Here is a 13,861-nt window from a genome sequence, read left to right on the forward strand (position 1 = left end):
TAACTTTACAGAATAGAGCCAGGTTTGGCTGTTTCTAACATTGAATATACTGTATAACTTTACAGAATAGAGCCAGGTTTGGCTGTTTCTAACATTGAATATACTGTATAACTTTACAGAATAGAGCCAGGTTTGGCTGTTTCTAACATATAAAATACTGTATAGCCAGGTTTCCATGACTAAAGCAGTATGTAAAGTAGTTATATTAGCCACGCAGTTCGTCGTCCGTGTTACAGAACTCGCCCGCTGTTAAGCCTATGTTTTACCTAGTCACCATCCGGATATAACTTAAACTTATTGTCAGTGTTCTGCTGTTGGGGTATAATTTACTGCAGCCTTTGTGCAGCTGTATAAATCATGATAAAACATTATCTCGTTATTTATCTAAAGCAGACGACTGCCTGCTGTCTCGTAGATGCTGCTCACAGTGTAGGCTTAGCGTGGAACTCTGGGTCGAGAGTACGTCATGATCTCCTAAACTCACGTCTTTTCGCGAATCCAGACGAGGAAGAGATTACTTCGCTGACTTTTTTTTAGACCGTCATACATCATAGACTTTTTCTTTTAACCATTTCTGAAGAATGGAACTATTTTTTTATTCAACATTCAAGTAAGGATGTGAATCTAACAAGCTATGAAACAAGAATTGATTTTCCTTTCACTTACATAAATAAGTAAAATCCAAGGAATTGGGGATCTCGTGTCATTTTCTTGATGAACAAAGACATTTGCTAAAGATTGCAGCAAATAAAGATAACATTGGAATTATTCCAACGTGTAATATTACAAAGTAACTTTATGAACTATGACCTAACTCTTGGAAGTATGCATATCATGACAATCTTCAACTACAACTTATCCAAGGTCAGTTTGTGTCTTCTACTTGGTTATCCTGGGTGTAGTTAATTAAGCCCCTGGTCGTGGCTGGACTGCTACAAATTCTCACGTATTTCATAAAACTGAAACTCATGTTTTCAAAGACAAATATCAACCCAGTGTCCTTACCCCTCCATGACTAATTATCGTATTGACTATGTGATTTACTAATAGACGACAAAAAGTAAACATGGAATCATCCCACTGAAGGCAGTAAAGGTGGAATCATCCCACTGAAAACAGTAAACGTGGAATCATCCCACTGAAGGAAGTAAACGTGGAATCATCCCACTGACGGCAGTAAACGTGGAATCATCCCACTGAAGGCAGTAAACGTGGAATCATCCCACTGAAGGAAGTAAACGTGGAATCATCCCACTGACGGCAGTAAACGTGGAATCATCCCACTGAAGGCAGTAAACGTGGAATCATCCCACTGAAGGTAGTAAACGTGGAATCATCCCACTGAAGGTAGTAAACGTGGAATCCTCCCACTGAAGGTAGTAAACGTGGAATCCTCCCACTGAAGGAAGTAAAGTGGAATCATCCCACTGAAGGAAGTAAACGTGGAATCCTCCCACTGAAGGAAGTAAACGTGGAATCATCACACTGAAGACAGTAAACGTGGAATCCTCCCACTGAAGGAAGTAAAGTGGAATCCTCCCACTGAAGGAAGTAAAGTGGAATCCTCCCACTGAAGGAAGTAAAGTGGAATCATCCCACTGAAGGCAGTAAAGTAGGAATCATCCCACTGAAGGTAGTAAACGTGGAATCATCCCACTGAAGGCAGTAAACGTGGAATCCTCCCACTGAAGGAAGTAAACGTGGAATCCTCCCACTGAAGGAAGTAAACGTGGAATCATCACACTGAAGACAGTAAACGTGGAATCCTTCCACTGAAGGAAGTAAACGTGGAATCATCACACTGAAGACAGTAAACGTGGAATCATCACACTGAAGACAGTAAACGTGGAATCATCACACTGAAGACAGTAAACGTGGAATCATCACACTGACGGCAGTAAACGTGGAATCATCCCACTGAAGGAAGTAAACGTGGAATCATCACACTGACGGCAGTAAACGTGGAATCCTCTACAACATACATAAACTGATCTGGTTGATTTAAAGTACCTTTACTGTATCCCCGGAACAGTAACCGTGGAATCCTCTACAACATACATAAACTGATCTGGTTGATTTAAAGTACCTTTACTGTATCCTCGGAACAGTAAACGTGGAATCCTCTACAACATACATAAACTGATCTGGTTGATTTAAAGTACCTTTACTGTATCCCCGGAACAGTAAACGTGGATTCATCCCACTGAAGGCAGTAAACGTGGAATCATCCCACTGACGGCAGTGAACGTGGAATCCTCTACAACATACATAAACTGATCTGGTTGATTTAAAGTACCTTTACTGTATCCCCGGAACAGTAAACGTGGAACCCTTTACAACATATATAAACTGATCTGGTTGATTTAAAGTACCTTTACTGTATCCCCGGAACAGTAAACGTGGAATCCTCTACAACATACATAAACTGATCTGGTTGATTTAAAGTACCTTTACTGTATCCCCGGAACAGTAACCGTTCTCGTTAATTCATAGATATGGCCAGAATTTTTGTGTAAGAAACATTTCCTGCTGCTGAGTAGCTCAAGAATTGACGCGTAGCTGCGCAGCTCGTGAAAGTGAGCTCGAGCGTAAACAAATACCGTTTTCTCTCATCAGCTGGCAGTATCACCCCGATTAAAATCTAACCTCGAGGTGGTTGAAGGGTGCAGTATCTCAGCTTGTCGGCCTAGAAAAAGAAAACGCCATCTTGCGGAAAACCGATTTGAAGAAAGATTTATTGAATGATGTTAAATTGGGCGTTTGGTTCGAATGCAAACAGTCGTTAATCGTGGTTCCTGTACTGTACTTAATATAGATAACGTTGTTACCCCTTTTTTTGTTGAAAGATTTATTCCTTGTTAAGAACAAACTCTTTAAGGACACAAAATGTGGCGTTTTGTTTCAGAAGAAACAATTCAAACAAGAAAAAGCTTTATTTTAAGTGGTTAGCCCCCCCCCCCCAAAGAAAGTCTGGAGACTTACAACGCTAAAATTCGGGTTTCGATACCCTTGGTGAGCACAGATAGCCCATTGTGTAGCTTTGTCATTAAGTACAAACAAGACGAAATATTTTTTATTTTTTTTACAAATCGCGTACAGACTTACACAAGGAAAGTGTCGTCCCAAATTTTGATCTCGTACATTAGAGGGAACGTAGCTGGTCAACAAGAACCCACCGCCAACTCTTGGGCCACTCTTGTCTGCCCGAAGTATGATATCTATCTTTTAACGCCCCCGTGATTCGAAAGTGCGTAGCGAGGTTTTTTTGGCAACGGGACGCGAACCATGAATAATCGAATCCACAGTTGCAAGCACACCATCATTTCGGCTACGACTTTAAACAACCGAAGAACGTAGACCGTCACAAGATGTTTTAGTGATATTAATCTGTTGATCTATTAAATAAACATACCTGTTATCCATAAGTAACTGCTACCAAAAGTTTAACATCTTGAATGCACAGGCTATCCTTAGGAACGTCTTCCTTCATCGTCACTGGCTTTGGACTACAACAAATTGAGTTACATCGTATTAAAACTTCTTTTAAAGTTGTGACGCCGAGAAACTGCGACAGTGTCATTGAACTAGTATAATTTCTTTAAACTATTCAACGTAAGTTGATGACGCAGAACATCGACAAATTTGGTAGATAAATTTATGTCATCATCTGAAAATCCAGAGCCCAGTACATATGTCTAGACTCACTCGCGCTCTGTGCTCAATTCAACTCGACGGCAGTTTAAGACTCCACGTTCTCCGACAGGGGGCAGTGCTTTATTACGTCACTATTTAGAGTTGTTCAGTGTTCTTGCACCTTGCGGTTGTTCAGCTAAATTAGAACAAGAAGTTTAGGAATGACGAGGATTGTGACTGTCTCTGTTCTGGTTTGTTTTATAAACAGGATTGTGACTGTCTCCGTTCTGGTTTGTTTTATAAACAGGATTGTGACTGTCTCCGTTCTGGTTTGTTTTATAAACAGGCTGGTGACTGTCTCTGTTCTGGTTTGTTTTATAAACAGGCTGGTGACTGTCTCCGTTCTGGTTTGTTTTATAAACAGGCTGGTGACTGTCTCCGTTCTGGTTTGTTTTATAAACAGGCTGTGACTGTCTCTGTTCTGGTTTGTTTTATAAACAGGCTGGTGACTGTCTCCGTTCTGGTTTGTTTTATAAACAGGATTGTGACTGTCTCCGTTCTGGTTTGTTTTACAAACAGGCTGGTGACTGTCTCCATTCTGGTTTGTTTTATAAACAGGCTGGTGACTGTCTCCGTTCTGGTTTGTTTTATAAACAGGCTGTTGACTGTCTCCATTCTAATTTGTTATTTATAAACAGGCTGTTGACTGTCTCCATTCTAATTTGTTATTTATAAACAGGCTGTTGACTGTCTCCATTCTAATTTGTTATTTATAAACAGGCTGTTGACTGTCTCCATTCTAATTTGTTATATATATACAGGGTTGTGACTATTCTAATTTGTTATATATATACAGGGTTGTGACTGTTCTAATTTGTTATATATACAGGCTGGTGACTGTCTGTGGTTTGTTTTACATATAGACTGGTGACTCTCTGTTCTTGTTTGTTTTATACACAGTTTGGTGACTGTCTGTTCTTGTTTGTTTTATACACAGACTGGTGACTGTTTGTTCTAATTTGTTATATATACAGGCTGGTGACTGACTGTTCTTGTTTGTTTTATATACAGGGTGGTGACTGTCTGTTCTAATTTGTTATATATACAGGCTGGTGACTGTCTGTGGTTTGTTTTACATATAGACTGGTGACTGTCTGTTGTGGTTTGTTTTACATACACAGGCTGGTATCTCTGTTCTTGTTTGTTTTATACACAGGCTGGTGACTCTCTGTTCTTGTTTGTTTTATATACAGGGTGGTGACTCTCTGTTCTTGTTTGTTTTATATACAGGGTGGTGACTGTCTGTTCTTGTTTGTGTGCGTCTCTCTGAGCTCTGTATTTGTATTTTTTCTTCCCTAATGAAGTGTACGAACGTATGTTTGATTGATGAATTGATCCTATGGCTTTTATCCGATTACCGCTCGAAGAAATTCAAAACTTTTTCATCAGAACTGTCAGCACGGCTGTATGACGTGAGTCACGATCAGCAGAAAGATTAGCCTTCGAATTCTCAACTGTCAGAGTATTCTCTGATCCGTGTTTGCTCAGAATTTAAATGACGGGGGCAGACTGATATCCTGGTTTATGTGGACCTGTCCACGCAAATAGAAATAGAAATATATATATATATAGAACCGACGGAAAACTTGTGTTAAACCTCCACAAATATAAACGTACTCTCTGTAACTGTAGAAATATACAAGTGTGTGTGTAAAAAGGCTAAGTATCATGATGTAATCAAGTGGGTTTTGATAGCAAACTAATTTCATGAGTTGATAATAAGTTATTATTAAAATGATCAACGTTATGTCATTTTATATTAGTAGTTACAATAACGTGGCATTAGAAACAATAAACTTAATAACTCGCTCCTTTACAAAGGCTTAAAAACATCAGTGTCAGTAAGTCGTCATCGGTTTCTAAAAACCTTACCGATGTATTATCACATTAACATCGTTTCCGACCAGTGAACGAAGGTTTTACACAGAAACTCTGACGTTTGATACAAGAAATACTGAGTAGGACTCAAAATCAGGTCACGATAACTAGCGTTGACTTAAAGAGTGAAAAACAAACAAGTTGTTTGTTTGTGTGATGGAACGATTAGTGACAAACTTGGTCTTACTATTCTTTATCGATCTTTAATTTACGAATTATAAATACTCTTGTAAATACCGTTTGTAAAGAATAACATCGGAGATTTTGTCAACTTTTTTCTTAAATTCTACCTTCTCATCAGAACGCCCCGCCCCCAAGTGTAACAGCTGGTTTATAGTTTACACACGTTGTTTTGGGGTATAGCCTTCAACATTGTCTGTTGGAACAGCTGGTTTATAGTTTACACACGTTGGTTTGTGGTATAACCTTCAACGTTGTCTGTTGTAACAGCTGGTTTATCGTTTACACACGTTGTTTTGTGGTATAACCTTCAACATTGTCTGTTGGAACAGCTGGTTTATCGTTTACACACGTTGTTTAGGGGTATAGCCTTCAACATTGTCTGTTGGAACAGCTGGTTTATCGTTTACACACGTTGTTTTGTGGTATAGCCTTCAACATTGTCTGTTGGAACAGCTGGTTTATAGTTTAAACGTGTGGTTTTGTGGTATAGCCTTCAACATTGTCTGTTGGAACATAAACCAGCTGTTCCAACAGACAATGTTGAAGGCTATACCACAAAACAACGTGTGTAAACTATAAACCAGCTATACCACAAAACAACGTGTGTAAACTAACAGACAATGTTGAAGGCTGGAACAGCTGGGTTACCGTTTACCCACGCAACGAACTTTTTGTTAGTTTTAAAGGTAAATGTTGGAAATTTTCACCTTTCGAAAGCGCTCGAGTTATAGAGTTTTTATCATTTTGTCTCGAGACTTATTTGAACCTACGTGTTTTTCTGTAGTCCTTCTTGAAATTCATTACTGCGACGACAAAGGTGTGTTTTTAAACCAGTAGAAACGCTGGGAGCCACATTTGTCCCAGGAAAAAAGAAAGGTTTTCTATAACTTCACTCAACTTTGGGAGTAGACGAATATAAACTGTTGTGTATCCCGTATGATGTTCCAGCAATACCAATCTTGGGTCGTGCGTATCACCCGATTCGATTTTATTACTCATCAGGATCTCTACCAACCTACCCTCAAAACTAATTATATGACAAAGTAGCGCATCGCCCGTTTTATATATATATTAGTACCCCTTTCGGTACAAGAAAGGAATCATTGGGACCCCCAACGGAAAAGTTCTGTGAAAGAATTAGAACGAAAGAATTCGTCCTTTTTTTTTCTGTACCCCTGTCTGAGAAAGTCACTTACTTAGATGAAAAATTCGTTGAAATATTAAAATTTTGATTCAGTCCATAAACACGTATATAGCGATTTAGGTGATTTTATAAGTACAGTAAGCTTTAGTTTGGCTCAGCAAATATAGTCGTTGTTAATATTCAGACGTTTGAAAAGGACAGTTTTTAATGGCCGTGTTTCATCACGATCCCTACCATTAAGTACTACCGCACTTAACGATAAATTTGTTTGAAAATATTACTTGGCATTAGTAGTACAGGTTGTGACAAAAATTATGATGTTAAGTGGTATTGGTCGAGTTTTTTATATTGTTAAATTACCTCGAGAAAAAAAGACTTATCAGTATCATTCGTGTCACGTTTTAGGTGGTGTTATAAGTGCTAGTTGGAATTGATTACGTTACCTGTTTGCTTATACTTCAGTCACGTTGCATGCTAATTTCTTGTCTATTTTATGTAGGCCTTCATGTCGCCGAGATATCCAGGTGGGCCGAGAACAGGAGTTCGAATGCCCCAACAGGTGGAGTTTAATGTAAGTTGAAACATTTACCAGTTATTAATAAAGGGTTAGCTTAGTCTTGTCCCCCAGTCTAGCAGTGCTAAAATCCAGTGTTTGATTCCATACAGTGAACAGTTTGCAGATAATACTTTGTGTAGCTTTGCATTAAGAATGTAGCTAAAATAGTTCGTATTGTTTTAGTTACCCACACAAAATCGCTCGCCTTTACTACTTTAAATTAGTTTCAGCACGTGAGTTAGTAAAGCTCCAAACAGAAACATTACAACTTTTACTGTACATATGTATGCAATGTACTAATAGAAACGTGTTCTCTCACCAAAAGATGAAATTTTCAGTCTCATAATGTTGTTTATTGTAACCTTCCATTTTTAGTTTACCAATTTTCTTTCCTGTAAGCTGTTTTAGTTAGTACTGCTTTAGTTACACTGGTAGTACTGCTTTAGTTACACTGGTAGTGCTGCTTTAGTTACACTGTTAGTGCAGCTTTAGTTACACTGGTAGTACTGCTTTAGTTACACTATTAGTACTGCTTTAGTTACACTGGTAGTGCTGCTTTAGTTACACTGGTAGTGCTGCTTTAGTTACACTGTTAGTGCTGCTTTAGTTACATTGGTAGTACTGCTTTAGCTACACTGTTAGTGCTGCTTTAGTTACACTATTAGTGCATCTTTAGTTACACTGTTAGTGCTGCTTTAGTTTACTGGTAGTGCTGCTTTAGTTACACTGTTAGTGCTTCTTTAGTTACAGTGTTAGTGCTTCTTTAGTTACACTGTTAGTGCTTCTTTAGTTACACTGTTAGTACTGCTTTAGTTACACTGTTAGTGCTTCTTTAGTTACACTGTTAGTGCTTCTTTAGTTACACTGTTAGTGCTTCTTTAGTTACACTGTCAGTGCTGCTTTAGTTACACTGTCAGTGCTGCTTTAGTTACACTGGTAGTGCTTCTTTAGTTACACTGGTAGTACTGCTTTAGTTACACTGGTAGTACTGCTTTAGTTACACTATTAGTGCTGCTTTAGTTACACTGTTAGTGCTGCTTTAGTTACACTGTTAGTGCTGCTTTAGTTACACTGTTAGTGCTGCTTTAGTTACACTGGTAGTGCTGCTTTAGTTACATTGGGAAGCGCTGCTTTAGTTACACTGGTAGTACTCCTTATGGTTGGATAAAACTGACTGATGTTTCCATTTTTTGTCAACAGCCACCTGGTGGTGTTCCAGGACAACCTATGATGCCGACCAGCATGGATCCATCAAGACAAGGTAGACAGCCTTTCTCATTTTCATGTGTTTATAACAACTGTGTTTTAGAATAAGAAATTTAAAACCTTACTCTGGATATTTAGGGTACCCGAAACACTTTTAACTCACCTGTTTTTTTATCCTTACTCTGGATATTTAGGGTACCCGAAACACTTTTAACTCACATGTTTTTTATCCTATTAGAGATAAGTGTCATAACTGAGAAATTTTCTGTTCCTGAAGTTTACAAAAATCCTTGTTTAAAACTCATAGTGCAAGTCACAGGGTTATTAAATTTGTGGGTCTGGACACCTGTTTAATTATTTGGAAATAAAGTATAATTTTTAATGTGACTGTATTATTTTTTAATTAGTGTTTTCATTACAAGACTTTTTCATTTTAATTTTGTGATGATGACACAAGTCATGTGCGATATGTTCTGCCTGTGTTTGAGTAGATAACGTGTAATCCAATACACCAATACCTTGTCTTATGTTAGTAGATAACGTGTAATCTAATACTCCAATACCTTGTCTTATGTTAGTAGATAATGTGTAATCCAATACACCATTGGACTGCCTTAAGTGAGTAGATAACGTGTAATCTAATACTCCAATACCTTGTCTTATGTTAGTAGATAACGTGTAATCCAATACACCAATGGACTGGATAGTTTCTTACACTGAACTGGATAGCTGTTACTCTATTCAAAAACAATCGTCACAAAGTTTGGTATTTTCTTACACTGAACTTATCTACTAACATAAGACAAGGTATTGGAGTATTAGATTACAAGTTATCTACTCAGTTAAGGCAGTCCAATGGTGTATTGGATTACACATTATCTACTAACATAAGACAAGGTATTGGAGTATTAGATTACAAGTTATCTACTCACTTAAGGCAGTCCAATGGTGTATTGGATTACACGTTATCTACTAACATAAGACAAGGTATTGGAGTATTAGATTACATGTTACCTACTAACATAAGGCAGTGTAAGAAACTACCAAACTTTGTGACGATTGTTTTGTATAGAGTAACAGCTAACCAGTTCAGTGTAAGAAACTGTCAAACTTTGTGACGATTGTTTTTGTATAGAGTAACAGCTAACCAGTTCAGTGTAAGAAACTACCAAACTTTTCGTCACAAAGTTTGGTAGTTTCTTACACTGAACTGGATAGCTGTTACTCTATACAAAAACAATCGTCACAAAGTTTGATAGTTTCTTACACTGAACTGGTTAGCTGTTACTCTATACAAAAACAATCTCACAAAGTTTGGTAGTTTCTTACACTGAACTGGTTAGCTGTTACTCTATACAACAACAATCGTCACAAAGTTTGACAGTTTCTTACACTGATCTGGTTAGCTGTTACTCTATAGAAAGTTTGATAGTTTCTTACACTGAACTGGTTAGCTATTACTCTATACAAAAACAATCGTCACTTGTTTGGCTATGGTGTAACATATGCTTATCTGCCCAGAGTATATCACATTCACACGCTATTGGTGTTTGTCTGTCCAGAGTTTATCACATTCATCCACTGTTGGTGTTAGTCTCTGTTCAGAGTATATCACATTATCCTATGGTTAGTGTTTGTTTGCTCAGAGTATATCACATTATCCTATCGTTGGTATTTGTTTGCCCAGAGTTAATCACATTGCCCTATGGTTTGTGTTAGTCTCTGTCCAGAGTATATCACATTATCCTATGGTTAGTGTTTGTTTGCTCAGAGTATATCACATTATCCTGTCATTGGTATTTGTTTGCCCAGAGTTAATCATATTATCCTATGGTTGGTATTTGTCTGCCCACAGTATATCACATTCACCCACTGTTGGTGTTTGGCTTGCACCAAGTATTACTGCTAAAAGACTCCACTTCTCTGACTTCTACAATAATAAATGTTTCTGTTGTCCTTGTACAGCTTCCAATGGCAGGTTTTTATTGTTGTACTTGTTGGTGTCCTTGTGATCTTATTAAAAGTCCAAGCGTGCTTACGTGAATATTGGTACACCCATTTAAATACCAGTTTATGTTAACTATATTTTTCTTGGCTGTTTTGTAGTGACTAAGTGAAAATAGTGCTTATATGTAGTTATTATACAATTGTACCTGTCATTTCCACGGGCAACAGCTTGCTCACGAAAACCACATGGTATCTTTGTGTAAGATAATGAATAATTTCCATACTTCTCATCTTTCCTTTTGGTAAGAATAATAGTGAAGGTTACACTTGAAGATAAGATAAACCATGAATCCGAGGGTAACTGGTTTTCATCCCCTTTCTGCAACAACAAAAAATTATGCTCCCTACTTTGGGGCTGCGGGTGTGTTATAAGAGTGATGGTCAAATTTCTGTATTTGATTATAATAGCCCAAGACTTAGCAGTGGGTGCTTTTGGATAAGCTGCCTTTGCTATAAAGTATGTAGAGGTAAACCAGAAACTTCTAATCCGTTACAGTATAATAAGAGTTCATGTTAAACATACAATCAGTGCTTCTGTAAATGGTACTTCGTGTTATCTAGTTGCTCCTTGATCTTTATCATATTAAATACAAGCTAAAGTAATCATCCACAGTGATGGGAAAAGTTTAAGTTAATCTATCAGTTTAAATTATTTCATGGACTTTAAAAGATTATTTGTGTTCCACTCAGAGCCAAAGCTCTAAGCTACTTATACCACCCACCGTGAAAAGTAATTGTTGAACATATCAGTCATGCTAAGAACCGCTCAACAATAACATATGGTAAATCTACATTTTTATTCTTTAAGTTACGTCACATTTTGAAATGTGAATGATAGTGTGATTAATTCCTAACAGTTTGTTATAGAATATCCTGCTTAAAAAATAAAATTTAGCATCAACATTATTCATGTCTATTCTCTCGTCATTTAAAAAGTGATGTTGAGCTTTGTCTGCGTGTGCATCTTTTGAAACGGGAAACAGATTAATGCTCCACCAGACACTACGTTTCACACTATATATAAGATTACTTTTCATGTGCTGAACACAATCTTTATATTGCAAACATACTGAAACATGTGCAGTTACTGTACTTGCTGCGTGTCTAGTGAAGAAAACCTCATATTTTATCCATTTCTGAAAAGTTTTAATCCATATGCTGTACATAGCTTGTCTATTAAAGAGAGAGGCTAGGATGTGCTTTTCTTGATGCTGCACATCCTAGTATGAGGTACTAAGTGACCTGAAATACTAAAATATACAGCACTAATGGGTGTGAAGTGTTTAATGACTTAATATATCCATGGTAAGAAAACCAATTAAATCTGTGAATTACTTGCCACGTGCTAATGTTGACCAGGTAACATATGTTCCTGTTTAAGAAAGATAACATTATCTCTTTTGCGAATTTAAACAAGCCTGAGTGTAATATATATTTTAAAAGCTTATTTGTGAATACCTGATTTAATAGACTGATAGGCTGTTGTTTATTACTTGCTCAGGGGAAGATATAACCGTATTGCATCATTGTTAGAATGTAAGACCTCTTATAGAAACTTTGTAGGATTTAGTTTGTTTAACACCTTTTAACAATAAAGGAAGCTCTGTTAAATTTTTATCTTAGAAGGTTAAAATCCATTCGTTAAGTTATGGTGTCAGTTTATATGTTCCATTTATTGCTTGTAGTAAATTTTTTGTTTCACTAGATTCAATTTCTAACTATGACTAGAACCTCAATTATTCTGTGACTAAGAATATAATCGTAAGGTTATTCAAGATTTTTAAAACACAATAAAAAGTATCTTCAGAAACCATTTTCAAGATAAACACATACAAGACGTTACTTTAGGTATATGATAAAACAACAGTCCTGAGTGTTTGCTAGACTTGTTTCCATACCCAATGATAGAGAAAAAATGTGGCATGTTGCTGGGTAAAATTAAACCATATTTCATATATTTTATTTACACAAAATGTTAAAGTAATGTACAAATATATGACTTAACATCTATTGAGCCATAGAACTGATTTTTTAGTGAACTTATTTTAAATAGATGAAAACCATGACATGACATAACCATTATTATGCCTTTTTTTTCATGCCTTGCACAATGGCTAATTAACAGTTAGTGCTGGTACATATACGTAAGTTAGGCCACTTTGTTAATGACACATATACGTAAGCTAGGCCCACTGTGTTAATGACACATATACGTAAGCTAGGCCACTTTGTTAATGACACATATACTGTAAGTTAGGCCACTTTGTTAATGACACACATATACGTAAGTTAGGCCACTTTGTTAATGACACATATACGTAAGTTAGGCCACTTTGTTAATGACACATATACGTAAGTTATCCACTTTGTTAATGACACATATACGTAAGTTAGGCCACTTTGTTAATTACTTTTGATCTGTTTTCCCATCCCTAGTACTAAACTTTTTATCCATCTTATTAATGAATCAAAAGAACACTATATACATAGCTATTACTTTTGATCTGTTTTCCCATCCCCAGTACTAAACTTTTTATCCATCTTATTAATCTTTTTTTTTGTTATTTATAGGTGAAGGTGGGGAATTTGCTGGGTGGCAAGGTAGGCTGCACGCCTCTCTTCAAACGCTGTTGTAATATGTACATTTGTATAGTGTTTTGTAATGTGTTGCCCCCCTTCGTTACACTTTGTACGGTGTTTTGGTAACGTGGATAGTCCTTCTTCCGATACATTTTTTATAGTGTCTAGATTCCTTCCCCTAAGTTTATATGGTGTTTTTGTAATATGTAAATTCCTTTCTGAAAACTTGTGTGGTGTTTTTGTGATATGTATATTCCTTCCTGTAAACTTATGATGTTTTTGTAATGTGTATATTACGTTCTTTAAATTTGTATGATGTTTTTGTAATGAGTAGGCTTCTCTTTTCTGTAGATTTTGATTATGTAATGCATAAATTCCTTATTTCTGTAGATTTATGTGTGTTTTTTATGTGGATACTCCTTACTGTAAATTTGTATTGTGTTTTTTATGTGGGTACTCCTTTCCTGTAAATTTGTATTGTTTTTTTGATGTGGGTACTCTTTCCTGTAAATTTGTATTGTTTTTTTTATGTGGGTACTCTTTCCTGTAAATTTGTATTGTTTTTTTTTATGTGGGTACTCTTTCCTGTAAATTTGTATTGTTTTTTTTATGTG

At 36.6% G+C, this 13,861-nt stretch overlaps 1 protein-coding gene across 1 annotated transcript in view; it reads left to right on the forward strand.

Moving 5' to 3' along the window:
• Positions 1-7,401: 7,401 nt before the first annotated feature.
• The window catches only part of LOC106476003 (single-stranded DNA-binding protein 2-like), a gene marked incomplete at its 3' end in the record, with an annotated part of 15,111 nt that continues 8,651 nt past the window's right edge, over positions 7,402-13,861 (forward strand). Inside the window, exons 1-3 of the mRNA XM_022379993.1 lie at positions 7,402-7,469; positions 8,655-8,715; positions 13,239-13,268. Of these exons, the coding sequence (XP_022235701.1) occupies positions 7,404-7,469; positions 8,655-8,715; positions 13,239-13,268 (157 nt within the window). The remainder of the gene's footprint in view (positions 7,470-8,654; positions 8,716-13,238; positions 13,269-13,861) is intronic.

Source organism: Limulus polyphemus, unplaced genomic scaffold, assembly GCF_000517525.1.
Source record: "Limulus polyphemus unplaced genomic scaffold, Limulus_polyphemus-2.1.2 Scaffold9612, whole genome shotgun sequence".
In the NCBI taxonomy this organism is placed as follows: Eukaryota; Metazoa; Arthropoda; class Merostomata; order Xiphosura; family Limulidae; genus Limulus; species Limulus polyphemus.